Consider the following 26103-nt stretch of genomic DNA (forward strand, 5'->3'; position numbering starts at 1 on the left):
ATTTGCTTACCCCCAAATAAAACCCAAATAATGTGGTGGAGATTTTTAAGATTTTACTTTCCTTCTCTTTTGAGTCTCCAGTTACATAAATGGGGACAGGTCATTGTCTTTCACATCATAGTGAACTTTAGCAGTCTCCTAAGAAAATCATGAAGTTACATAAATGGGACTTCCTTGCATATTGAGGCATAGACAGGTGAAACGAGTTAGCATGAGAATTGGGACTAGAAACCAGGGAAACCAATCTCTAATCCAAAACTTCTTCCATAAAATCTCATAAATGAACGAGTCCAAGCCTTAAATGTTAAACCATGTGGTATTTGTATGTAGTATTAAATGAATGAATGAACCTTAAACACAGTCAAATTTGTCGTGGGGAATAATTTTATACTTGGGTCAATAAAAGCAAGCAGTCAAATATTTCTCTTTATTTTTCAATCCTCCACCTTCCCCCTACAAATCTAGCTCTCCTTATGATTTAGATTAATTTTTCAGTCTTAACTCAAGGCAACCTTTCCACTCACTTCCTTGGGCTGTAATGCTTGATTCCATTGGAATGACAAACATGTCCCTGAGAGGCAAGTGCCAGTTTCAGAGATGGGTTTTTCTTATTTTGAGGAACTTTTCCAGTCCCTTCCCTGACAAAAGGGGAAGGTGTCACTTTAAGTTATCTGGGTCTTTTTTTTTTTTTTTTGTGAGGCAATTGAGGTTAAGTGACTTGCCCAGGGTCACACAGCTAATAAGTGTTAAGTGTCTGAGGCTGGATTTGAACTCAGGTACTCCTGACTCCAGGGCCGGTGCTCTATCCACTGCCCCAACCTGGGTCTTCTTATAACTCTTAATTGTTGCTGGTTTTAATGAATCCAGATGGGCATTATACTATATCCCCAAACCCTCCTTTTTACCTCTGTTGTTTAGAGAACTGTTTAAAGTACTATTCAGGAATTCAGAGGAAATGGTCCTTGCCGTCAATGAATCAATTTATTTCCCCATCAAAGGGTAAGTTCCTTGAGTGCAGGACCTTTTTTTTTTGTCTTGTCTTTCTTTGTCTTCCCAGAATTTGGCACAAAGCCAGGTATAGAGTAGGTACTTAATAATTTGTTGACTAAAGGAAAAAAACAACATACAAATGAAGCAATTTGAGAATGGTTATAAAGCAACATGTAAATACATGTAAAATAATAAAACAGTACACACTAAAGTGACTAAAGGATTAGAGAATCCAGAATAAAAAAATGATTCAAGTAGAGGTGACTTTAATCAGGCAAGACTTCGTGATTTTGTGAAGGAGTTAAAAGGAATATAGGAATTTTTCAGCTTTCTAGAGAACTACTTTCCAATTTATCAATATGAACTTTTAAGTATGAAAGTCAGAAGACCATTTTTGCCATGCAACTGTTAACTATGGAAATATTTGGTCTTTTTTTAATCTAAGGCATTTAAAAACAATCTGTTCCTTTGATGTTAATTTGAACTTTAGTGTAAGTCTTAATAGAACATGCCAACTCAACTTAATCTATAGGATTGTCTTCTATAAAATCATTAAAAGTAGCAAGAAAGCCAGAAATGTGATCATTTTTAGAAATCAATTTGTAATTTTTTCAAATATGGGAAAGAAAAAAATTACTACTTTGTATATAGATAATTAACACTTTTATTTTTGACTCCTGAGATTCTGGAACTTTTCTCCTTTTGTTTTGTAAAATAGGACCCAAGAAAAATTAGTTTTAAATAAAAAAAGAGACTATCTCTACATCCAGACTACCCTCAGTTTAAAAGAAATGATGTTGCTGGAAAATAGTGGAAACCATGTGCCTAGAATATCTTTTGTACTGCTTTGATGTCACTAACATCATTATGTATATAATTACTCCAACTATAATAAATGAGGCAAAGAATAATGAACCTATTTCAGTTGGGTAAAAGATAGACTAAAGATTTCCAAACCTACATTTAAGGATATTGTAAAATTGTCATCAAAAAACTTTCACTGCCTATCCACCTTCAGGGTACTCCATGTTGATCTTTGTGGCCCACCAATGTAGGATTGAAACCTTGAACTACAGAGCATTTGACTTTTATTTCCTTCTCTTTATTTAGACTAAGAAAGATCAGGTATGACAAGATGCAGCTTCAACAGATATTTATTCATTTTAGAGTGCTAGCATGATCAATTAATAAACTGCTAAATCTTGGGAATTACAATGGAAATCATGTTTTATCATTCCTATGCATAGCATTCAAAATTAATTTACAATGTTATTAGTAAACTTAGAGATCACAGCAAAATAAAGAGTTTGTTGCACATATATATTTATTTTCTCGAGGAATTTCTTAATTATTAGAACTATGTATTTCATATTAAGAGAAATGATTATTAATAACCAATTGTGGGGGTGATCCAGGCTTTTTCCCCCGTCCTATTTCCTTGTTCAAAGCCTAGCTTTAGAAGGACATTAATGACCCTGGCCAAAATGTTACACCACCTAGACCATCTTATTTAAGGTGAATTCCTGCCCATTGTGTTCCACTCAAGCAAGTATGGGTTGAGGTAGATTCTTTGTCTAGATTGCCCAAGGCTGGGGGTAGTCTGGGTGTAGAGATAGTCTCTTTGTCTAACAGTGTCATGATGTCACTTTCTCAGCCTCTCATTGGAGTGAGTCCACTTCTTGTAATATTCATTCTTTCATTAATTGTTAACTAATCAGAATTGATTGTCACCCTCAGGAACACCCACTCTTCCAAGGGTATACAAACTGTGAGTGCACTGTCATGAGATGTCTTTGGCATTTGAGAGTGTCACTGAACCTTTTATTAATATAATGCTAGAATTATCAATAAAATGACTAATTAACCCAAAACTATTTCTCTATCCTTTTAAATGTCAAGGTATAAAAGAAATAAGACTGAGAAGCATACTCAAAGTTAAACAATATCTCTGATTAACTTGTGAATGTGAAGTTGGTGCCTTTATACCAACAAAAAAAGTACCATTGATTGTTCATTCATTTCAGTGGTATTTATTGTGTTAATATTAAATATTTATTGTGTGTTAGGAGAGAGCATTGGACTTGGAGTGAATTTGGGGCTAGGATTCTAACTGCTACCTGTGCAAGCTTGGGCAGGTTTCCATACTTCTCTGGAACTCTCTTTCCTCAAGTCCCTTCAGGCTCTGAATCCATTTAGGATGTGCATAGCACTGTGTTAGACACTGAGAAATTGAGTTGATATGATTTCTTTGGCAGGTAAAAGTTCCAGAGACAGAAATTCTGAATTATCCAATTTAATGTGAGTTTCCTTGTTCTCATAGATCATTTGCACATTTGAACTGTTTCCCCCCTCCCTTAAGCATTAAAAAAAATCATGTTGTATTCAAAGTTCTCAATAAGAAGTATTGGAGCCTTAAATTTCATGGAAGCCAGAATATTGAAGTAAAAGTATCTTGACATTTGAGGTCACATGACCATTTCAGGAATGTTTTTCCTGTATATGTCTACCTCTGAGAGCAGACTGAGACTTGGGCATGCTTGTACAAGTATTGAACTTCTCTCTGAGCTACCCACCCCCCAAATCCCCACTCCCATACTTGGAATTTTTTGTAGTCTTTCTTGAATTACTGGAATGTTTTTTTAAAAAAGCATCCTGGGTCACAAGATATATTTTACATTCTTCCATTCTAAAAATGGACTGGATTTGATGTTTATTTTCTTCTCTTTAGATAGCCCTAAGAAAGTTCAGGTATGACAAGATGCAGCTTGGAAAAAATACTTGTTCATTTTAGAGTGCTAGTATGATCAATTTATAAACTTCTAAATATTAGGAATTACAATGGAAATCACATCTTATACTTCTTAGGTTTGACACTAGAAAAATTCATTTACAATGCCATTAGTAAATTTAAAGAACACAGCAAAATAAAAAGGACTCTATTGCACACACGTGTATATATACATATATTTTTATATTTATTTATTATCTTGAAGAAATGCTTAAGTATTGGAATTTTGTATGTCACATTGAAATAGAATAAGACAGAAGCACACTCAAAATTAGGCAATGTCTCTGATTTACTTATGGATATAAAGTTTAGAAGCTTTCTAAGGTTTTCTGGACTATGTGAAAATCTTATTTGAATCTCATGACTGACTCAAATGCTAAAGGAACTGATTCAGAGAAAATAAGGGTCAGTGGACTGACAAGATAATTTACTATGGAAAAACTCATCATTCAATGGAATGTCCTGTGACCACCATTGATTTTACTTCCCTTTTTGATCTTAGTATTTTCATAACATTATTCAATATTGAAAATTACTGAGTAATTTACATGGAAAAGCAAGTTATTTGTAGTGTCTTTGTTCTTTAAATATTCTATGCCTTGTTTTAATAGGATGTATATTTTTTAAAAATTAATTTAGAGAATATTGTTCTGGGCAAGATTTATTTTTAAAAAGTCTTTCACTACATTAAAATATTTGATTTAGCATTATATTTTAATGTAATCCAGTCAAGATTGTAGTTTGAATGAAAAAATATATCTTTTTATTCAATTTATTATTTTTATACATATATATATACACACACATATGTATATATTTTTGCCTAGGAAAATTGCATTATTGACTTCTAATTAAGAAATAATGCCAAACTCAGGTCCATGACATAGGGTCATCATAAAGGAGAAACTTCCTTATAAGAACATGTTTTTAGTAGTTTTTAAAAAAAACCCTCTAGGAAAAACTCAGATGTGCTCTATACCAAATTTATTGCAGAGGATATATATTACAAAGCAAATTGCACATATATGTGCATAGCCACTTGTGAGTTGCACAGTTTACTATTAAATAATAAGAGAAAAATGTTAAGGGTTTTTTTTTTTTTTGGTATACTTCTAGACTAGTTTTAAGGTCATGAATCAGTTGCTTTTTTTATTCATTAACTCAATGCAAATGTTAAGCTTCCCTGAATAATTACTGAATTATAGTGTCAGAGTGAAGATACTTTTAGAAAAAAGCAGGAGAGAAAGGGAACACAACAAATGAATGAATTGCTACAGGGTTTTTAAAAGGGAGATTGCTTCTTTAAAATTAGTGAAGCCACTACATGGTTTTTGACAAAGTAGTAAGAAGGAAATATAGCAAAAAACAAAAACCACAACAAAAAACACAACAAAAACAAAACTCATGATAACATCAGAATCAGCAACAAAATGATCAAGTCAATGTTTATGATGAATTTTTGTTAGTGATGGTAGAAGCTTAGCTTCCTTTCAGTAAGGAAGTTATTAATAATAAGATTTGCTTTTGAGAATTAGTTAATATACAGTGATCTCTTTGAGTTGTTGGGTATAACAACATGAAAATCATTTCTAATGTACACACGCTTCCTTTCACTGCTAAATATACCTTAAGAGGTCTGTTACTTTAGGAAACAGCATTACCAGAGAATAAAAACCTACAAAAAGTTGACAACTTTAAATAAGCAATAGAACTTCTTGGAGAACAAACCTCACTTACAGTTAGGAAACAATATTTATATTTAAGGTTGAAAAGCCAGGATGTAGGAAAATTTCACTAATTTGGAAGGTGACCTTTAAGTGCACCAAAACCAAATAATTTGTAGGCTATGACACAGGGCGAATTCCTACAGAATTTGTGTGAACACTGCTTTAGTGGTTCTTGAAAGACAAACAAAGAAACCTGGAATGAAATCCTTATCCCCTCCCCAAAAAGATTGAGGCTAACAAAGGAGTACAGCAGCACTTTCAGAACTTGCTGTTAAAATGAGGCCTCTGTGGCACAGTTAATGAGATGGTTCATAGTGGAAAACAATCTGTTTTTAAGAATGTTTAGATCAAAAGTAATTTCTAATCTATGAAATAAAGTCACTTCAATACCCTTCATTCACTAGGAAAGCTTTTTATGTTTGCATTATTTACTTCAATCAGATGTTTTCAATTTTACCTTTTTTTCTCTTAGAAATACTTGACATGGTTAGTCAATAGTGACCAACAGTATTATTCTTTTTCTAAAAAAAAAAAAAAGAAAGAAACATCTTTGCCTAAATGATTTGCAAGCATCTGTGCTTTAAGCTACTTTTTATGAACACTCCTTAGTAATGACTCAAGGTAAAAAAGCAGAAAAGCATCCAATGTTAGGAAATTGCAATCCAATACCATGTAATTTAAACCTGCAGTTGCTTCTCTTGTACTAAATGACATACAGATGGGTAGCTTGGTTCCCTCAACTTTGGGAACACAATTGGTCTTTTTATATGAATGAACATATATTAACAACAAAAATATTTTGGACAGAATTGTTTAATTGAATTGTACAAATTTTAATTACCTGAGCCATTAGAAAGGAGTAATTTTAAACAAGGCATTTTGTCATTTTAAATTTGAAAAATGAATTTCTTTGACAAAATGAACAAAGACAGAATACTTTTGCTTTTTCAAAAAATACAGTTATATAACAATCTTTAAGCCTAGAGTAGTGAGTAGAAACTCACCTTTCTTTAATAGTGTTCAGCAGGTTACAGAAAGGAATAAGGTGTATTAAATTCAGCTTGATGGATAGATTAATTCTGAGGTGGAGGAGGGAGGGAGAAAATGTAGCTCGCTTTCTCAGAGAATTTAAACAGTTTACTCATTTGGTGTTCTGATAATAAAGACTTAAATATTTTGGAATCTAGTAATGTGTGGTACTCAACCAAAATGGCAGTGAATATGGGCTTGCAGAATTTGTGTATGCTTACCTACTTTGGTACAATGGCAAGGCATTCTTGGGAAGGGCTTGGGCTTCTTTTGGGAGGTCATGGAAGTCCAAGTTTGAGAGTCTGCAGGGCACATACAAAGTCTGAATTTATCTACTTTTTGCTTGGTATTTCTTTCTATTCATTCATAGATAGATGGATGGATAGATATAGATATAGATATAGACAGAGACAGAGATAGAGATAGAGATAGATGAACACACACACACACACACACACACACATATATATGTTGAATAACAGTTGAATTAGTCATTGTACTTGTATTTGCCTTGATTGTGGATGTTGGTGCTCCATTTATGCCATCAATGGGGGGGGCCAGTTAGCTAATTTTTCATGGATTTATTACATTGGGCCCACATGCTGTGAAATAAGATGCTTTGCAAAGTAAGAAACTGAGTATTATGTTTTTATGTTTTCTTTTTCTAACTCATAGTCCTTTATATCACAAAAGAACTTGAGTGACATAATGATCAGGATGCCTAAGCTAACTTTCAGTAACTTAGAAACAAAAAGATTTTTTTTTTTTTTACATTTTGGACCATCTGCAAGTCTCTCTCCATTGTGATGGATGGCAGAGAAAAGCAATTTCATTGTAGTGAGTAATCGTTGTGCTACATTGGGGTTATATTTCTTTTCAATCATGTGTACAGGTAAAATCAAATAAGGCATATAAAGAGGTGTTGTCTGAACATTTTACCACGGACTATATGAGTTGAAATAAAAGCTGCCATTGTGATTATATCTGCATAAAATTATTTCAGAATTCAAATGCACTTTAGAGGTGTCTCTAGATCAGGGGTTCTTGACCTTTCTTTATGCCATGTTGAAGTCTATCAACCTCTAAAACATCAGGATGATAAAATGTATAACAAGAAAATAAGATTGAAAAGGAAATCAATTATATTGAAATGCAGTTATTAAAATTAAAAAAAAAGAAGTTCACTGCCCCCAGGCTAAAGACCTCTGCTCTAGATATGCTTGCAAAAGGAAATGGTAGATTTCTGAAGAAATAGTGCCCTTTGACTTTCTTATTCTCCTCTTCCTCCCTAGCATTTTCTTTGGTTTCTCTAGAAGATGGATAATTAATAATAATAATAATAATAATAATAATAATAATAATAATAATAAAACCCCCAAGTTGTTATTAAACACCTACTATGCATCAGGCACTATATTATACTAAGTGCTTTACAAATATCTCATTTTATCCTCACAACAACCCTGGGAGCTAGGTGCTAATAGGATTATAGCAAATGGCTTCTCATATAGGTTCTTCACAATTTCTATCTTGTTCTGTCCTCTCTGGGAGAGGTCTCTCTTGCACATTTGTTTTCGAAGTCTGCATAACCTATTGAAGTGACGGGATAGAGTCATTGGAACAATAACTTGGTAGTAAATGGAAAATATATCTCTAGGCATAAAAGAAAAAAAAACCCACCCTAATATGAGGGTAGTTAAATCGCTCATAGTAGAAATTTAATAATTTTCGATTTTGAGCTATACTGCAAGGTTGTAAAATAGCTGCTTGCCAGGTGGGGGGTTTAATTTTCTAGGCAGTCATTGTACAATGGAAAGAACACTGGCTGTGGAATCAGAGGACCTGGGTTCCAATTCTTTCCCTGAGACGCTTTCAGGCAAGTCACAATTTTTCCAATGCCTGATCTATGATCATATGCCCATTTCCCTGTATATCTATATATCTATATCTATATCTACACATACATACACATACACACACACATATATACACATAAACACACACACACACACACATATATACAGTACGTTAAAAACATTTTCCAGAGGGTTTTTTTTTTTAAATAGGCGGTGGGGTGGGGTGGAGTGGGGTTTGGGAGGATGGTTGCTTCCATCAAATGAATAGTTATCCCAGAAAAATACGGTATCCCATCCAGCAGGCTTTGGCTGAAGCACTTTGTCCCTGCTCCAGTGGAATCACCTGGCTTTTCAGCAGCATTCTGTTTAAAACTCGGACTTGCTGAAATAATCAAGTGCAGTTCAGCTTAACCATTCTTGTGCATTAGGGACCAGTCTGGTCATTGACAAGTGAATGCAGAAGCTTTGCTGTGGCCGCCGGCCAAAGCAATTATTGAGGATTTAACCTAAAAATGCTCCTTCTCCTATATCCTCTCTTTTTTCTAGGGTCATGTAGGGATAGAAAGAACTGTAAGGTGGTCTTTTCCCAGCAGGAACTGAGGAAGCGACTGACACCCCTGCAGTACCATGTCACTCAGGAGAAAGGAACTGAGAGGTGAGCAGCCTGAACTTCTCTCTCCCCTCTCCGCTCTACCCCCCTACCCCCAACTCCTCACTTCTTCGTTTTCCTCAATGACGGTTTTCAAGAATTCTAGACATAGAATGTAGAATTGCTAATTTCTACAAATTAATATCACTGAAAAGACAGAAACTGTGCTGGAAAAGTCTGTGATAACCCCCCCCTTGCCTAATGAGAACTTCATATTCTCCCTAAAGTCACAGCACTTTTGTTAAGGACTTGCTTTCCATTTACTATGAAATGCGTATAAGTCAGAGTGATTTAGGTAGATTTTGGAGGTGGGTCGGAGGAAAGCATCACATTAAGGGAAAGCATGAGCAACAACAGCCCTACACCAGGATGATGAAATTTTGAAGGTGGCCATTGTAAGTATAGACATTTTGGCTGCAAAAAGAAAGTAGCATAATTTAGTTCCTTTCCACCCCACTCCAATTTCTTTTTGAAGCACATGTGGAGAAAGTATTTATTGGCTCATTTGTGGTTGGAATGTCAAAAATTTTCAATAACTGCCCTCACATGGCTTTAGTCCTTGGAAGTTCGCCCTACATCCTGAAAAAAAGAGTGTGTTCACTTTCAAGACTGTTTTTAGTGAATAAGGTCTCTCTCAGCTGATTCCAGCTCAAAGGTAAACTTGCCAAGGTCTAACCATTTTGTTGTCTAATTTATACCATGGAGCTTGGCACAAGGCCCTAACTTACCTCTGATCCAGATTTATTAATGATGTAACTGCTTGTTTCCATTCAAGACCTGAAAGGGCTCTTTACCACACATGGGGTACTCGTTAATAGGCAACAACTCTCTTCCTGTCACAGTATATACTATTTACTGAATTGACCAAATGTTGAATCTCTGGCAAAGTCCGTTCTGCCACCCAAATTAGCTGGCAGTGGACCTTGGTCTCAGCTTAGGAGTTCTACCCAGATCATGGCTGTTGTGTACATGACTAGCAAATGATTTAATGCCCACAAACAACCAGAGATTAGGTCATTCTTAAAAATTCTGTTTATAAAAAAATTGGACCTCATAAAGAGGGTGAAAGTATAATAAAAACAAGCTGTAGCACACATAGACTTTTTGTTGGGCTAGCACAGCTGATTTGTATTAACTGAATGACCTCCTAGCCTTTAAGATTGTTAACTTAGAAAAATATTCCCTTAAAGCTGCAATATTCCTCCTCAAACCAAAAAATAAGGCTCCTCCAACTTGGAGTCTTGGCTTCAACTTCATTTTTTGACAGTTACTCCTGGAAGGGACATTTCAGAGACTCCAAAAACTTACCCTTGGTTGAGTAAGACAATGCTCAATCTAAAGTATAGTAAAAAAAATGAGCATTTTTAAAAGGAGAAGACCCTTTCTGTGAATTATTTAACTAGAAAATTTGACTCCAAACCTGCACTCTTTTGGAGTGTTTCTATGCCTATACCCTTCTACAGAGAAATGAAAATAAATGTGTGATATTCCAGTGTTTATGTTATTAATTCTTCATTTGGGGATATATTGATTCTCATGTGTTTTTGAAAGCGTTTCGTTAGGGAGAGTCACTGCAGTTTCATAATTGTATGAGAAAGGTGTTACCTTATTTGTCTTTCAAATGTTTTTTTGTTTTATTTTGTTTTGTTTTTGTTTGCTTCGCAGTGCCTTTGAGGGAAAATATACAAGTCATAAAGATCATGGAATGTACCAATGTGTTGTGTGTGGGACGCCTTTATTCAAGTAAGTACAAGAGTGTAAATACAGCTTTTGAACAATGGGGATTTGCATGTGAAGGCACTAAACCCAATGGGCAGCAATCATGTCAGAGAATGCAGTAATCTTGCATTTTCTTAAGAGTAAAGATTTTCATTTTTAAAAAATGGAAATAATTTGGAATTTCATGAGTTGTGATAAAATTGCTAAGCTGATTCCCAAAAGGTCATTAGAGTACTTAGGTATGGATTTCTAGGTGAGAACATAGATTGACATGTGCACAGGCATGGCATGTAGGAGGCAGCTTGTCCTGGCTCTTCACAAGAGCTGATTGTTAAATTTTCAGTGTTAATACTTATACCTTGAAAACTTGTAAGTACTACAGATCGGACTTGAGAAAGTGAGAGGAAATGGTAATACAGATTAAATTTAAAAGTGTATTGTATATACTTTTTTTTTTCGAGAACTGGATGTTAAACATTTCCCAGCACAACCTTAGATATGTGTACCAAATATATGTGTTTTCCAGACCACAATAGCACAGTTAGGTGGATTTGTAGATTGTTGAACAACCAAACCCAAAGAACGTTGATTTATGAATTGGAGCAACTCTCTTCTCATCTCCATCCTGTTGAAAAATTGTATCAATATATTGGATGAAAACATGGCTAGCATGTTGAGCAGATCTACAGATGACCTATAGCTTGGAGGGTTAGATTGGTTCAGTTCTACTTGGATCTGAGAGGATTTTGACAGTTGGAAAATACAAACTGAATACAGCAATATCAAATTTAAGAAGGACAAATGTAATGTCTTGTCCTTATGTTAGAAAAACACAGAAGGGCAGAATAAGGAAGATGTGGTGTTCTGCATTTAAAAAGAAGGAGGGTTTTAATTGACTCCTAGGCTCAGTATGAGTCAATGGTGTGATGTGCCTATTAAAGTAGTGAATGTTATTTTAGGTACCATTAATGGAAGTTGCCTATCCAGAATAAGAGAGATGATAGTTCCACTGACCTTTGGGCTGGGCATGCCCACTGGATTGTTGCATTCACTTGTGATGATCATCTTTTTTAAATTAATTAATTAATTTCTTGTAATCATAAAAGTATTTTATTGTTTTCCAGTTACATGTAAAGATAGTTTTCAACATTTGTTCTCATAGGATTTTTAGTTCCAAATTTTTCTACCTCCCTCCCTTCCCTCCCCCCATCCAAGATAGAAAGCAATCTGATATAGGTTATACATGTACAATCACATTAAAGATATTTCTGCATTAGTCATATTGTAAAAGAAGAAGCAGAACACAAGGGAAAAAACAGTATGGTTCAATCTGCATTCAGAATCCACAGTTCTTTTTTCTGGATGTGGAGAACATTTTCTATCATGAGTGCTTTGCAATGGTTTTGGATCATTGTACTTCTGAGAAGAGCCAAGTCTATCATAGTTGATCATCACACAATATTCTTGTTACTGTGTACAATGTTCTCCTACTTCTGCTTATCTTGCTCACCATCAGTTCATGTAAGTCCTTCCAGGTTTCTCTGAAATCCTGCTCATCATTTCTTACAGCATAATAGTACTCCATTACATTCATATACCACAACTTTTTGGCCATTCCCCAATTTGTGGGCATTTCCTTGATTTCCAATTCTTTGCCATCACAAAGTGGGCTGGTATAAATATTGTTGTACATGTGGGTCCTTTTCCCTTTTCTATGATCTCTTTGGGATACAGACCTACCAGTGGTATTACTGGGTCAAAAGGTATACACATGATGATCGTCTTTTAAGAAGCACATTGACAAGACCCAGTGACATTTAATAAGAAAAATGGTGAATAGGGTAGTGAGATTCAAAACCATTATTGTATGATGATTAAATGATGGAACTAGGGCTGTTTAGTTTGAAAAAGATAGAATTGTAGAGATAGATGAAAACCACCTTCAGATATTTGGAGAACTATTGTGAGGAAAAAGGGATTAGATTTGTTTCTGTGGAGCTCCAAAAACAAGTTGCACAAATGGGTAGAATTTTCAGGAAGGGGAATTTAGGCTCTATGTGAAGAACTTTCTATCAATTAGGAATGTACAGAAGAAGGGTATACCTAGGGTCCTATATTTGGTTCAGGCCATTCATTTTACAGAGCATCCTTTGTACCTGGGGGGTCTATGGAAGTTAAGTGCCTTGCCCAAGGTCATATAGAAAGTAAACATCACAGGTGGGATTTAAACCCAGGTCCTCCCCTGTTCAGGGCCAATGCTCTTTCCGCTGACCACCATTTTACCTCCCTACATGAGATAGTGAGTTCCTTACCTACTGAAGTATGAGTTATCCATCACAGAAAGTATTCATGCAGAAGCTCAGTGACTCTGTTAGGTAATGTTGTGGATAGGATACTTGCATAGAGATGACTCCTAAGGGTTCTTCTAATGCGGGGATTCTTCAGTTCTTTAAAGGACAAAGCACCCTTCATAGAGCACAGTAGGTAGGCATAAAGGAGTCTCTGAATCAAACCCACCTAGAAAATGTTCTTGACCTTTTTACAGAGTGTGAAATTCATCAAGGATTTATCTAGATTAAAGAAACATACCCCAAATCCCATAAATCAATTCTGGAAGCACTATTCTGCTGAGCAGGCTTTAAGAAAGAGAAGGAAAATTTTTGATTAAATTATTTTCACTTAAAATTGATTTTTGAGCTACTTTGATACTCAAACAGTTCTGTCATCTAAACACTGTGGCCATTTCCTCTTGAGATGCTGATTTCAACCTGCTTATATTTTTTTCATCCTTTGTGAGTTTTCTATTTTAATGACCAGATTTGATGATCTTTTCCTAGTCATTCTTCGTGATTTGTCTGCTGCATTTGACACTGTTAATGACCCTCTCCTTTCTGATTCTCCTGATTCTCCTCCTACCTGTCTGCTTCTTCTCAGTTTTCTTTGCTGGTTCATCATCCATATTGTGACCTGTAACTGTGGGTGTTTCACAAAAAACTGACCTTAAGCTTCCTGTTTTCTACCTTGAAAATGCCCTCTTGGTAACCTCATTAGCTCCCATAGGTCTAACTATGATTTCTTTTTAGATGACTCCCAGATTTATATATTCAGGCCCAATTTTCCCCATAAGCTTTGGTACCATGTTACTAACTTCCTACTGGACATTTAAAATTGAATGACCTGGAGACATCTTACACTCCACATGTCTAAAACTTATTTTTTTTCCCTCCTAAAACTCTTACTTTTACTAAACTTCCCAATTTCTATCAAAGGCACCACTTTATTTCCAGTCTCCCAGTGCCCTAGTGACATTTAATTACTTTGTACATATTTGTATTTATTGACTTTGCATTTATGTTTTATATCTATATATTCTATTTGTTATCTTCTCCCTTACAAGGTAAGCTCTTTGTGAGTAGGTATTTTTTCATTCTTAGTACTTGTATCCTCAATGCCTAGCACAGTTTCTGATATTTATTAAATAGGTACTTAATAAATACTTGTTGGTTGATTTTCTATGTCCTCCCATAAATCTTCCACAAGAGTCCATCCAATCTTCTAGGGTCTTTCTTCTATATCTCTTGATATTTCAGGACTAAGAACTATAGAACACAGGCTGAGCAAGAAGGGTCAAATACATTGTTTGTGGGCCACAATATAGTTTTCTAAGTCAATATCTGGCTCACTGGGGTCCTTACATATCATTAATCATTCCCTTTACCACCCTCCCATACCCAGTTTGATAACACTGTTTTGTGGAAAATAGGCGTTCTTCATCCATTTAGTTTTTCTTGTGTGGATAGTTTAGACTGAACTCTTTTGAGTGATTATAAATCTCATTTAGGAGGTTTTGCAGATTTCTGGAGCTTGATGAAATCAGCCCAAACAGGAGCAACTGGAGGATCTAATTAAATAAAGGAAATCTCTCTTCCCTTTGAACTTTGTGGTAGATATCCTCTATGACAATGGCACCTTCCATGAACATATGTTTGTGTTACCCTGATTCTTACCTCACATGATATTATAAGCAAAGAATCATCTCTAAAGAATAAGAAAATAATGCTTTTTGCTTGTAAAATCATATTAAAATATCCCTATATGTATTTTTTCTTTCAAAACATTGGTATTTCCCACATTTTTCAAAAAATGAATCTAAATTAGTTCCCTGAAAGAGAATTATAAAAGTATAAAAACTCTTTTAACCATGAAATTTATTATACATAAATGTTGGTTGAGAATCTGTTCTGAATTCTTGTATATTTATTCTTCATGTTAAAAAAATCAACCCTTCAAATTGTCACCCATTTCCTCTCAGAAAACACACATCTTTACATTTCAACACCCTTGGTTTGTGTCATAATAGTTGATGTAACACTTAGGATAGTTGCTGAGCCATGTTAAACTTGTTAATATCCCAAATGGTAAAAATTGGCAACATCCCCATTGCTTTTAGGTTAAGATTCTCCATCTCTTTCCCTATCATGTGACTTCACTGACTTGTGGAGCTAAGGAAGCCTTACTGTTTTAAATAAGAAACAGAGCCACTATAAGTGAAGGATTTATCCCATGTGAGATTTTGAGTCAGAAATCCTCAAAGTGAGACCCTTATCCAAACACAGGTAATGATGGGAGTCAGATTTCACATGTGTTGTGACATGGACTCTCTCTCTTTTTTAAAAAAAAATCATTATTCTAAAAAAAAAATTCCTACTCCCCTTTTTTCTCTGACATTTTAGAGGTCAGCCTTTTATATCTTTGTTCTGGTTTTACATTCTTATTGTTTTCTTCTCTTCACTTGTTTTCTTGGTTATTTGCGGAATGGGGGGAAGTTAAAGAGAAAAAAAATTCTCTGCTTTTTTTTTTTTTTTTGGCATTGCAGAGAGCAGCTAGTTCATTGGCTTGGTGGATTAGTGGAATCACCATCAGTGGCCCTCTCAAGGGAGGTAGTTTCATGCTTTGAACATGAGGTATTCCCAAAAACAACTGAGGCTTTTGTGTGTGTGTGTGTGTGTGTGTGTGTGTGTGTGTGTGTGTGCGCGCGCGCACGTGCTTGTGTGCACACAGGGGAAAAAAGACAGGGAATGAAGAAAGAAAGAGAAGAAAGGGTTGGCTGAAGAGAAGAATTGTAACAGATATTGGGGAGGAAGGCAGAAAAGTAGGAAAATAAAAAAGTTTGGATGGGCTAAAACATTATAGGTATTAAAAATATTTTATAAAGGGCATGGGGTTGTTTTCTCCTTCATACTTCTGGTATTTGGGGGAGAAAAACCCAAATTAAAAATTTCATCCATTCACTTTCCTAATACAGATATAACATAATACAAAAAAGACCATTCAGTTGCTCTCAAATAACTCTCAAACTTAGGACTCTATCTTAAATACATTTCCCCATGTGAACAATGTGCCACTTTTTTTGCTGCTTTCCAGGCACAAGAACCTTATTCAGAGACTTCTTATAAACCAAATGTGTAATTTATTTCATGGTTCACATTTTTTATGTGCATGAATTTTACTAAGCTAAGTTTAGAAATAATGAGAACAAATGTAAAAGTGCATCTATATATGTATGTGTATGTATATATATATGTATATATACACCCACACATATTTCTTTTAGTATTCTAGTTTTGTTTGCCTGTTAGTAAAGAGGCAAATCTCTATTTCCTTTAAATCTTAAAATTTCAAAAAAAATATTGCTGATGAAAGGAGCTTTATTGAGGGTACTTCAAACAGAATTCAATTCAATTTAACAAGATTTACTGATTGTAGCATCATAGATCAGCTGCTAGGTACCTATGCTTGACACTGTTGATACTATGGGGAGCTTAAATGTTTTATATATATATATATGTCTGTGGCCTCAAAGGGCTTCTGATCTCATTGGACAGATAAACCGAACCAATAAAGATGATTAAAAAGAATAAAAATCAGTGCATATTTGCGTGAAAATGTATGTCTTTAATACCCCCTGCTTTTCCCCCCATACTTTTCTCTGGTTCTTATTTAGAAAGCTGTTAAGTAAAAGCTGGACTGAACCAGAGTTTGGTGTAGGATGAAATGGCTGGGACAGACTCACAGAAGAGATTGAGATGAGTTTTGAATAATGGGGGGGGGGGAAGCTGAGGCAGACAAAGGGGTGGGGCCAGGGAGAAGTGCAGGTATAGGCATGTAGAAAGATACAATATGATATAATGGAGAGGACACTGGATTCAGACTCAGGAGACTTAGCTTCATATCTTAGCTTCTGACTTTGGGAGAGAATCTTAACCTTTTTTGGTTCTAGTTTCCTCATGGATGAAATGAAGGTATTGGAATGGATGATCTCAAAGACCTCTTCCAGCCCTAAATCTTACAATGGTATTGTGCTCCACTCCCACCCTGGCTCAACAAATCTTTCCCACTGACCTAAGCTGTCTTTGGCTAAAAAATGATCTCACCCCGACCTTTTGTGGGTTCTGCTGTTCCTGGAATTGTCTTATGGCATTATTTGAAGGTATTTGGAGAGTTCTTGTGGAGAACCCTGGGAAGTCACTGCCTTTCCTCTGTCATCTTCCATTCTGTGACTTTTCACCGGTTGTTCCTCAGTACTGGAAGTCTCTTTCTCACCACACCCTGGCTCTCCTGGATTCCTTCAAGTTCCAGTTAAATCCCATCTTCTACAAGAAGCCTTTCCCAATTTACCTTAATGCTAGTGGCCTTCCCTCAGTGACTGTCTCCATTTTATCCTATATGTAAGCTACAGCAGTGGCTGCTTCTGGAACTCAGCACAAGGAAGGTGAGGGGGTTGAGTGGTTCACCAGGGGGAGATTACAGGGGTCTCTGCTGGCACTGAGGCAGGATTCTGTTGTTTTGTCCAAGCAAGGATCCAGGTCACAGTCTTGAGTGGTGGCCCAGGTGGGAGAGGGGCACAGGTACTCCAGAGCTTCCAGACCCAGTGGAATAGGATTCTCTTCTGGGCCAGAGGGCAAGCAGGCTTATGGTTGCTTGCAGACCAGAGCACAGGTCAGGGGAGTGGTGAATGTCCCTCTCTCTCTTTTTTATTTAAGTGAGGCAATTGGGGTTAAGTGACTTGCCCAGGGTCACACAGCTAGTAAGTGTTAAGTGTCTGAGGCCAGATTTCAACTCAGGTACTCTTGACTCTAGAGCTGGTGCTCTATCCACTGTGCCACCTAGCTGCCCTATGTGCCTCTCTTTAAATCGTACCACCTGGGACGCCCTGAAGCTTGGGACAGTGTGCCCTGAAAGCAGTGCCACACTTGAAGAAGGAGTTAAAAGTCAAGAAATAGGCTGGCAAAATGAGCAAACAGAGGAGAACGCTGACTCTGGAAAGTATTTTTGGTGACAAGGAAAATCAAAAGATACTCTCAGAGGAAGATAGCAAAGTCAAAGCTCCTACATCCAAAGCTTCCAAGGCCATGAAAGCACTCAAAAAAGACTTTGAAGATAACATAAGAGAAGTAGAGGAAAAATGGAAATAGAAATGAGAGCGATGCAGGAGGGTCACGAAAAGGCACAGAATGGGGACATGGATTGTCTTGTGCAAGGAAAGGCAAAGAGGCCAGGGTCACTGAACCACAGAGTATGTAGAGAAGAATAAAGACTGGAAAGGTAGAAAGGGGTCAAGTTTTGAAGGGCTTTAAAAGGCATACTGAGAGGGGGCAGCTAGGTGGCACAGGGGATAGAGCACCAACCCTGGAGTCAGGAGGACCTGCGTTCACATCTAGTCTCAGATACTTGACACTTACTAGCTGTGTGACGCTGGGCAAGTCACTTAACCCCAATTGCCCTGCCCCCCCCCCAAAAAAAAGGGCATACTGAGGATTTTACATATTTGATCCTGGAGCAACTGGTTTATTGAGTAGAGGAGTAATATGGGCAGATCTTTGTTTTAGGAAGATAAATTTGACAGATGAGTGGAAGGTGGACTGGAGTGGGGAGAGCCTGAAGGCAAGGATACCAAACAACAGTAGTACAGTAGTCCAGGTATGAAGTGATAAAGACCTAAGCCAGGGTGGTGACAGCATGAGAGGAAGTATGGGCCATATCCAAGAGACATTATGAACATAGAATGGATGAGACTAGGTAACTGATTGGATATGGGAGGGAGAGAGAGTGAGGAGTCAGGATGTGACACCAAGTTATGAGCCTGGGTGATTGGAAGGACGGTGAGCTAGGATTATACGATCCTTATAAGATTCTAGCCAATTTCCCCAGTAATTTTTATTAAATAAAGATTTCTCCCTCTAGTGTTTACTGTCCTTTGGATTATTAAATGCAAATCTGTTCTTTACAATTGGTTATATTTCTGAAATATGAAGCAACAAGACACCCTGAGAGAGAGACAGGGGTGTCAGGCAAGTCAGATCACTATTCCCATCTTCTTTTTTTTATTGAATTTTTTTTTGATGGGCAGTGAGAGTTAAGTGACTTGTCCTGGGTCACACAGCTAGTAAGTGTCAAATGTCTGAGGCCAGATTTGAACTCAGGTCCTCCTGAATTCAGGGCCAGTGCTTCATCCACTGCACCACCTAACTAGCCCTCACTATCGCCATCTTAACCACCATCTCCCCTCAGACTCTGATGGAGACAGTTCAGGGTAATGGATCCAAGAGCCTTTGGAATAGCAATACTTCTAGCCCAGTGCCAGCAGAAAACTTGGAAGCAACGCCATTGGAAATGTAGCCTGGTGACTGCCTTGGTGGGTACCACAGATACAGCTATCAAATACTCAGAAAAGAAAGTTCTTGCCATGAATCAACATCTTTGGTATTGTCAAGTGGTTCAACATCAGAGTCTAATGTCATTTTATCAATAGAAAAAAAAACATTGAAGAAGATGCATTAACATCTGCTTTGCTTCTGTAGCCTAAGGACCATGGGGCTTTTCCATCTGACTTGTGGCTGAAATCTTCCATATATGTTGTCTTCTCATATTAGCTTCTTGAGGGCAGAGATGGTGGTCTTACTTTTATATTTACATCCCTAGCATTTAGAATAATGCTTTGCACATAGTAAGAACTTAATAAATATTTTATTTATTCATTCCTCTCTAACTTGTTCCATAGAGATTTTTTTGTAAATTTTGTCTACTGTCAGATGCTTTTGATAACTACTTTACAGACTATTTTGATGTTTGATTTGGCAACCTTTATTTATGATTCCTCTTGATATATACATCTTTTGTCTAGTTGAATGAAATAACCTATTAATATTTTGATTGCTTATGTAACAAATCTCTTTGCAAAAAATCAATTTGAAGAATATTTCCATTTTAGATAAGTCTTAGCTGTGTGTAAAAGATACATCTTTGGTTATTTAGTTCTTCCTTTATTTCTCATAAAACCATTTAAAATTTGTCTTATAAAAGTCCAGTAGTAAATTAACACACTTTTTATTATTATAAATGGCATTTTTGGTAATTTGTTGCATAAATGTTCTTGGTATTTATTATATTTCAGTGTTTAAAAGATCAATATTTTCCTTGGTGTGGGAATTTGCTCTGGTGATACAGATCTCAACCCTGCCAAAACTTAGGCTACCTTCTCTCTCTTTATTCTCTTCTCTTACCTGTCTTAGGGAAGCTAGGTGGTTCAATGGAAAGAGTGCCAGGCCTGGAGGTAGGAACACTTATCTTCCTGAGTTCAAATCTGGCCTCAGACACTTACTAGATGTGTGACTCTGGACAAGTCAATTAATTCTGTAAAGTAAGTTGGAGAAGGAATTGGCAAACCACTTTAGTTTCTCTGCCAAGAAAATCCCGAAAAGGGGTAACAAGAAGTAAGACACAACTAAAAACAACAACAAAAAACACCATGATTCCAATCTTATCAGCACCAATGAGTTCCATTGTCATCATTTTCCACTGATTCCTAAATCTGTATGTCTTCTCCAATTCTCCATGACCAGCTCTCTCTAGATATTCTATCAGCATCTCAACCTCAACATATATATAAAAGAAGTCATTATCTTTCCTTCTAAACCTAAATCTTTCTCCAAACATCTCCTTTGTGGTGAGGCCACCATCTTTCCAGTCATTGACATTCACATCCTTGGAACCTGACCCTTCTCCTTCCCTTGCCCCACCCTTTCTACCCATATTCGGCCAGTTATCTAGTGTTTTCAATTCTTTCTCCAAAACATCTCCTGCATCTGTTCTCTTTCCCCATTCACGTGACAATCACATTCATTCATGTCTTCATCACCTCAGTCCTGGACTACTGACACAACTTCCTAATTGGTCTCTCTGCTTCTAGTTTCTCTCTCTTCTTTCTGTGGGGCAATGAGGGTTAAGTGACTTGCCCAGGGTCCCACAGTTAGTAAGTGTCAAGTGTCTGAGGCTAGATTTGAACTCAGTTCCTTCTGACTCCAGGGCTGGTGCTTTATCCACTTTGCCACCTAGCTGCCCGTTTCTCTCTCTTTCAATACGTCCCCTGCACAGCTGCCAAATTGATATTTCTAGCAGATTTGACCATGCCATTCTCTTATGTGAAAAAACTTTAGCAACACCCTATTTGCCTTGAGGACAAAACAAAATATCAACTGGGAATCTGAAGTCTTTTGAGAGTTAAAAAAGAGAAAAAAATGCCTTAACAGAGACATGATAGCCATTCTCAGGAATTTGAAAGGCTGTGGTAAAGAAGAGGGGTTAGATTTGTTTTTTGTAACCCTAGACGGCAGACCTGGGAGGAATGGGTGGAAGGAGCAAATGAGACCTTGGCATTAAGAAAAACTTCCTAGGGGCAGTTAGGTGGCACAGTGGATAGAGCACTGGCCCTGGAATCAAGAGTACCTGAGTTCAAATCCGGCCTCAGACACTTAACACTTACTAGCTGTGTGACCCTGGGCAAGTCACTTAACCCCAATTGCCTCACTAAAAAAACAACAACCAAAAAACCCCCCAAAAAAACAAGAAAAAACTTCCTAACAATGAAAGAATCTAAAAGTGTCATGGGCAGCCTTTGGAAGTGCTGGATTCCCTGTACTGGGAGGTCTTCAAGCAAAGCCTTGATCTGGATGACCAATGTTGGTTCTATATGAGAAAAGATTCTTACTAAGTTCTGTTTCACAAGACCATAGATTTAGAGCTGGGAGGGGCTGTAGAGACCATTGAATACAACTCCCTCATTTTACAGTTGAGGAAATTGAGGCACAGAGAGGTTATGTCACTTGTCCAAGATCACATAACTAGTAAATATCTAAGGCAGGATGCAAAATATGTTCTTCTGGACTCCAACTCCAGGATTCTAATCATAGTGTCATCTACCTCCTTGGAAACTGAAGTATGGAGAGGTTAAGGGACTTATCCAAGATCACACGACTATAATTCAAATAGTATTGGGCATTATTTAAATACATGGTCATCCTGATTCCAAGTCTAGCACTCTATCCACTGGACAACCCAATTGTCTTAATGGGTTGGAATACATAGCCTTTGAGGTATCCTGTGTCATTGAGGATGTCTTTTTTTTTTTCATCCTAGCATAAGGCCATTCATCTAGTAGGGCTTTTATATATTTTTTGAGTTGAGGAGAAAAATAAATATAATAAATGGCAGAATATGATAAGTGCAATATGAAAAGTACAAGGAAAATGTTCTATAGTCTTCAAACTAAATGAATTTTATTTTTTGGAAGAAATTAAGCATTTAATTGACTTGCATTGCACAAAAATTAAGTTTAGAGGCTAGCAGATCCCATTCAATCCAATAAACTTTTTTTTTTTAAGTGAGGCAGTTGGGGTTAAGTGACTTGCCCAAGGTCACACAGCTAGTAAGTGTCAAGTGTCTGAGGCTGAATATGAGCTCAGATCCTCCTGACTCCAGGGCCAGTGCTCTATCCACTGCACCACCTAGCTGCCCCTCCCAATAAACATTTAATTAAGCACCTACTCTGTGCCAGTATATAGAGCACTGGGCCTGGAGTCAGGAAGACATGAGTTCAAATCTGGTCTCAAACACTTACAAGCTATGTGACCCTGGGCAAATCACTTAACATCTATTTGCCCAGGATGCAGCTAGGTGGTTCATTGTAAAGAGCACTGGACCTGGAGTCAGGAAGGCCTTAAAACAAATCTGGCCTCAGATACTTACTAGCGGTGTGACCTTAGGCAAGTCACTTAACCTCTGTTTGCCTTAATCCACTGAAGAAGGAAATGGCAAATCACTCCAGTATCTCTGTCAAAAAAAAAAAATCCATCCCCAAACCCACGGACAGTATGCTCCATGGGGTTATAAAGAGTTTATTGAACAACAATATATGCTAGGCACTGAACTAAATGTTGAGGACACAATGAATAAAAAAGAAAGATAGTCCCTACCTTTAAGGAGTTTACAATCTAATGGGAGGAAGGGGAGACAACACATAAGAGGAGGTAGAAACTAGGATGAGGGTAGGGACATCTTATTCTCTGGTATTGAAACCAGGCAGATCAGCACATGCAGAGTGGAGTGAGTTGAGTCCAATGTCTACCCTCAATAAAGGAAGGCATTGGGAGGAGTTTACTCCTCTACCCTCTGGTCCTCCAAAGGGAGAGAAGGCTAAGGGAGGTGGCATGGTGATGAGATTAGAAGTGATGAACTTATTCTGGGAGGAACATCTTGTTCTGTGGAGTGAAAACCAGGCAGAGCAGCAGATGCAGAGTGGAATGAAGTCTAGACCCAGAAGAAACCTTAGTAGTCATTTAGTCCAACCTCCCATTTTACAGGTGAAGTCCTGAGTAGTGAAGAGATTTGCTTGAAATTCTTCTGGGCAGTACCCTGAAGAACTGGGGTTTGAATTAAATGGCTCTAAAGTCAATTCTCATTCCCAGGCATCAGGTATATTATGAGGATGATTTTATTTTAGTCATCCCCATATTGTTACTTCTTTTTTCTTTTCTCTTCTTTTAGTGGGGCAATGAGGGTTAAGTGACTTGTCCAGGGTCACACAGCTAGTAAGTGTCAAGTGTCTAAGGCCAGATTTGAACTCTGGTCTTCCTCAATCCAGGGCCAGTGCTTTATCCACTGTGCCACCTAGCTGCCCCATATTGTTGCTTTTCAATATAGTCTTCTAAGGCCTACAAAAGATATTTTCCTTATTATTAAAATTTATTTATGTCACCTTTTATCTCCAGGTCATATATCTATTTTGAGTTGATAGTACTATTTGGTATGAGATGTTGTTCTAAACCTAATTTCTCATATAGTTCTTTCCAAATTTTCCTATAATCTGTTAAATAATGAGTCCTTATCCTACTACTTGGGGTCTTTGTTAATTGAATTCAATGTTTTAATGTTCATTTGCTTCAGTATATTGTATACCTAACCTCTTCTACTGATGATTTTTTTCCTATTTTTTCCCTATTGCCAAATAGTTTTGTTTATTTGCTTCTTTGTAGTATACTTTGAGACTGTGTATGGCTAAGCCTCTTTCCTAATCCTTCATTCCCCCTCCCCCACGTCTCTATTGAGAGGCTCCACCTTGTTCCATAGAATGAGTTTTGTAATTATTTTTCCCCTAGGTCTCTGAAGTAATACATTGGTAGTTTGATATAGCACTTAATAAGAAAATTAATTTATGTTGTACTGTCATTATTATATTGGCATGGCCCAACCATGAGCAATTAATATCTCTCCACTTATTTGGGACCATCTTATTTCTTGAGAGTATGTTTTGAGGTTATATACATATGATTCCTTTCTATTTTAGTAGGTGGATTCCTAAATATTTTATAGTCTTTGTAATTATTTTGAATGGGTTTTCTCGATCTCTTCCCGCTAGGTTTGTTGGCAATATATAAAATGGTTGATTATTTTTGTTGATTTATTTTATATCATGTTGGACATAACTGTACAACAAAATTTTTCTTAAGTTATTGTTTCTATTAATTTTTAGATGATTCTCTAGAATTCTCTATACATACCATTTATATACCTCATCACTACCCCCTGTTCCTCTGATCAAAGTGTAGAGCCATCAACTCCAAATCTTCCATTTAAGGAGGGGCCTCAGTTTCATTTCTCACTTGGTTGCTCAACTTTCAGAACTCTGACTTTTCCATCATGCCTCAAAGTCTGGTACCCCCAGTCTTTTCTTTCTCCCCCACCCATCTAATTTTCAGCCTTCTTTTGCCCCTTGTGTGTTATCTTCCCTCATTAATAACAATCTATAAAGCTCCTTGAAGATAGGGGCCATTTTCCCTTTTTTTCTATAGCATTTGGTACAGTGCCTGGGTATTTCATGCTTTTTTGGATAGATGATCGTTCATTTAATCAAAATTGCCAGGATTTTTGGTATATAATTGGTCAAAAATATTTTCTAATAATTTCTTTTATTTCTTGTTATGATATTTCCTTTTCATTTTTGTTCCTGGCAATTTGGTTGTCAAAAAAAAAATCAGGCAAGCAAATGGTTTGTTTCACTTTAAGAAAATCTTCTAGTTTAATTACTTTAACTTTTGTTAACCTTTTATTTTCAAAATTTCTAGGAGTTTAATTGGGGGTTTTAGTTTTTTGGGGTTTTTTTGTGGGGCAATGGGGGTTAAGTGACTTGCCCAGGGTCACACAGCTAGTGTCAAGTGTCTGAGGCTGGATTTGAACTCAGGTACTCCTGAATCCAGGGCCAGTGCTTTATCCACTGTGCCACCTAGCTGTCCCGGTTTTTTAAAGTAATACCTAGATTGTTGCTCTGTTCTTTTTCTGTTAATGAAAGCATTTGGAGATATAAATTTTCCTCTCTATACTGCTTTGATTGCATTTCAAAACTTCTGGTATATTGTCTCATGTTGTAATTTTCTTAGATGAACTTTTGTATTATTTCTGTGACTTGTTCTTTGACTCGCAGATTCTGTGAGATTAAGTAATTTATTGACTAATTAATTTTAATCCTTTCTTCAAAGGTTCCTTATTGAATATAATTATTATTTATATTGTGGTCAGTTAAAGATGTATTCAATACTTTTGTTTTTCTTTATTTGCTTATAAAGTTTTTATACCCTTGCACATGGTAAATTTTTGTAAAGTTTTCATGAATATATGATAAATATGTATATTCCTTTCTGCTCCTATTTGGTGATCACCAGAGAGCTCTCATATCTGTTTTCTAAAATTATATTCAGGTCTTTAAATTATTTCTTGATTATCTTTTGGTTATATTTGTCTAGGTCTGAAAGGGATACATAAGCTATTACAGCTTTATTGTCAATTACTTTCTGTAAATTGATTAACTTCCTTTAAGTACTTAGATGCCATTCCATTTAGTGCATGTACATTAAAGACTGATGACAATTCTTCATCAATGGACATTTAAATATAATTTAGTTTTCCTTTCAATGTATTTTAATTGTCTTTCTTTATTCTTGCCTTTTCTTGAGA

At 36.5% G+C, this 26103-nt stretch overlaps 1 protein-coding gene across 1 annotated transcript in view; it reads left to right on the forward strand.

Moving 5' to 3' along the window:
- Positions 1-26103, forward strand: part of MSRB3 (methionine sulfoxide reductase B3) — a 203167-nt gene that overhangs the window by 53810 nt on the left and 123254 nt on the right. The window contains exons 3-4 of the mRNA XM_043967673.1: positions 8937-9045; positions 10705-10782. Of these exons, the coding sequence (XP_043823608.1) occupies positions 8937-9045; positions 10705-10782 (187 nt within the window). The remainder of the gene's footprint in view (positions 1-8936; positions 9046-10704; positions 10783-26103) is intronic.

The sequence above is a fragment of the Dromiciops gliroides genome, chromosome 5 (genome assembly GCF_019393635.1).
Source record: "Dromiciops gliroides isolate mDroGli1 chromosome 5, mDroGli1.pri, whole genome shotgun sequence".
Taxonomy (NCBI): domain Eukaryota; kingdom Metazoa; phylum Chordata; class Mammalia; order Microbiotheria; family Microbiotheriidae; genus Dromiciops; species Dromiciops gliroides.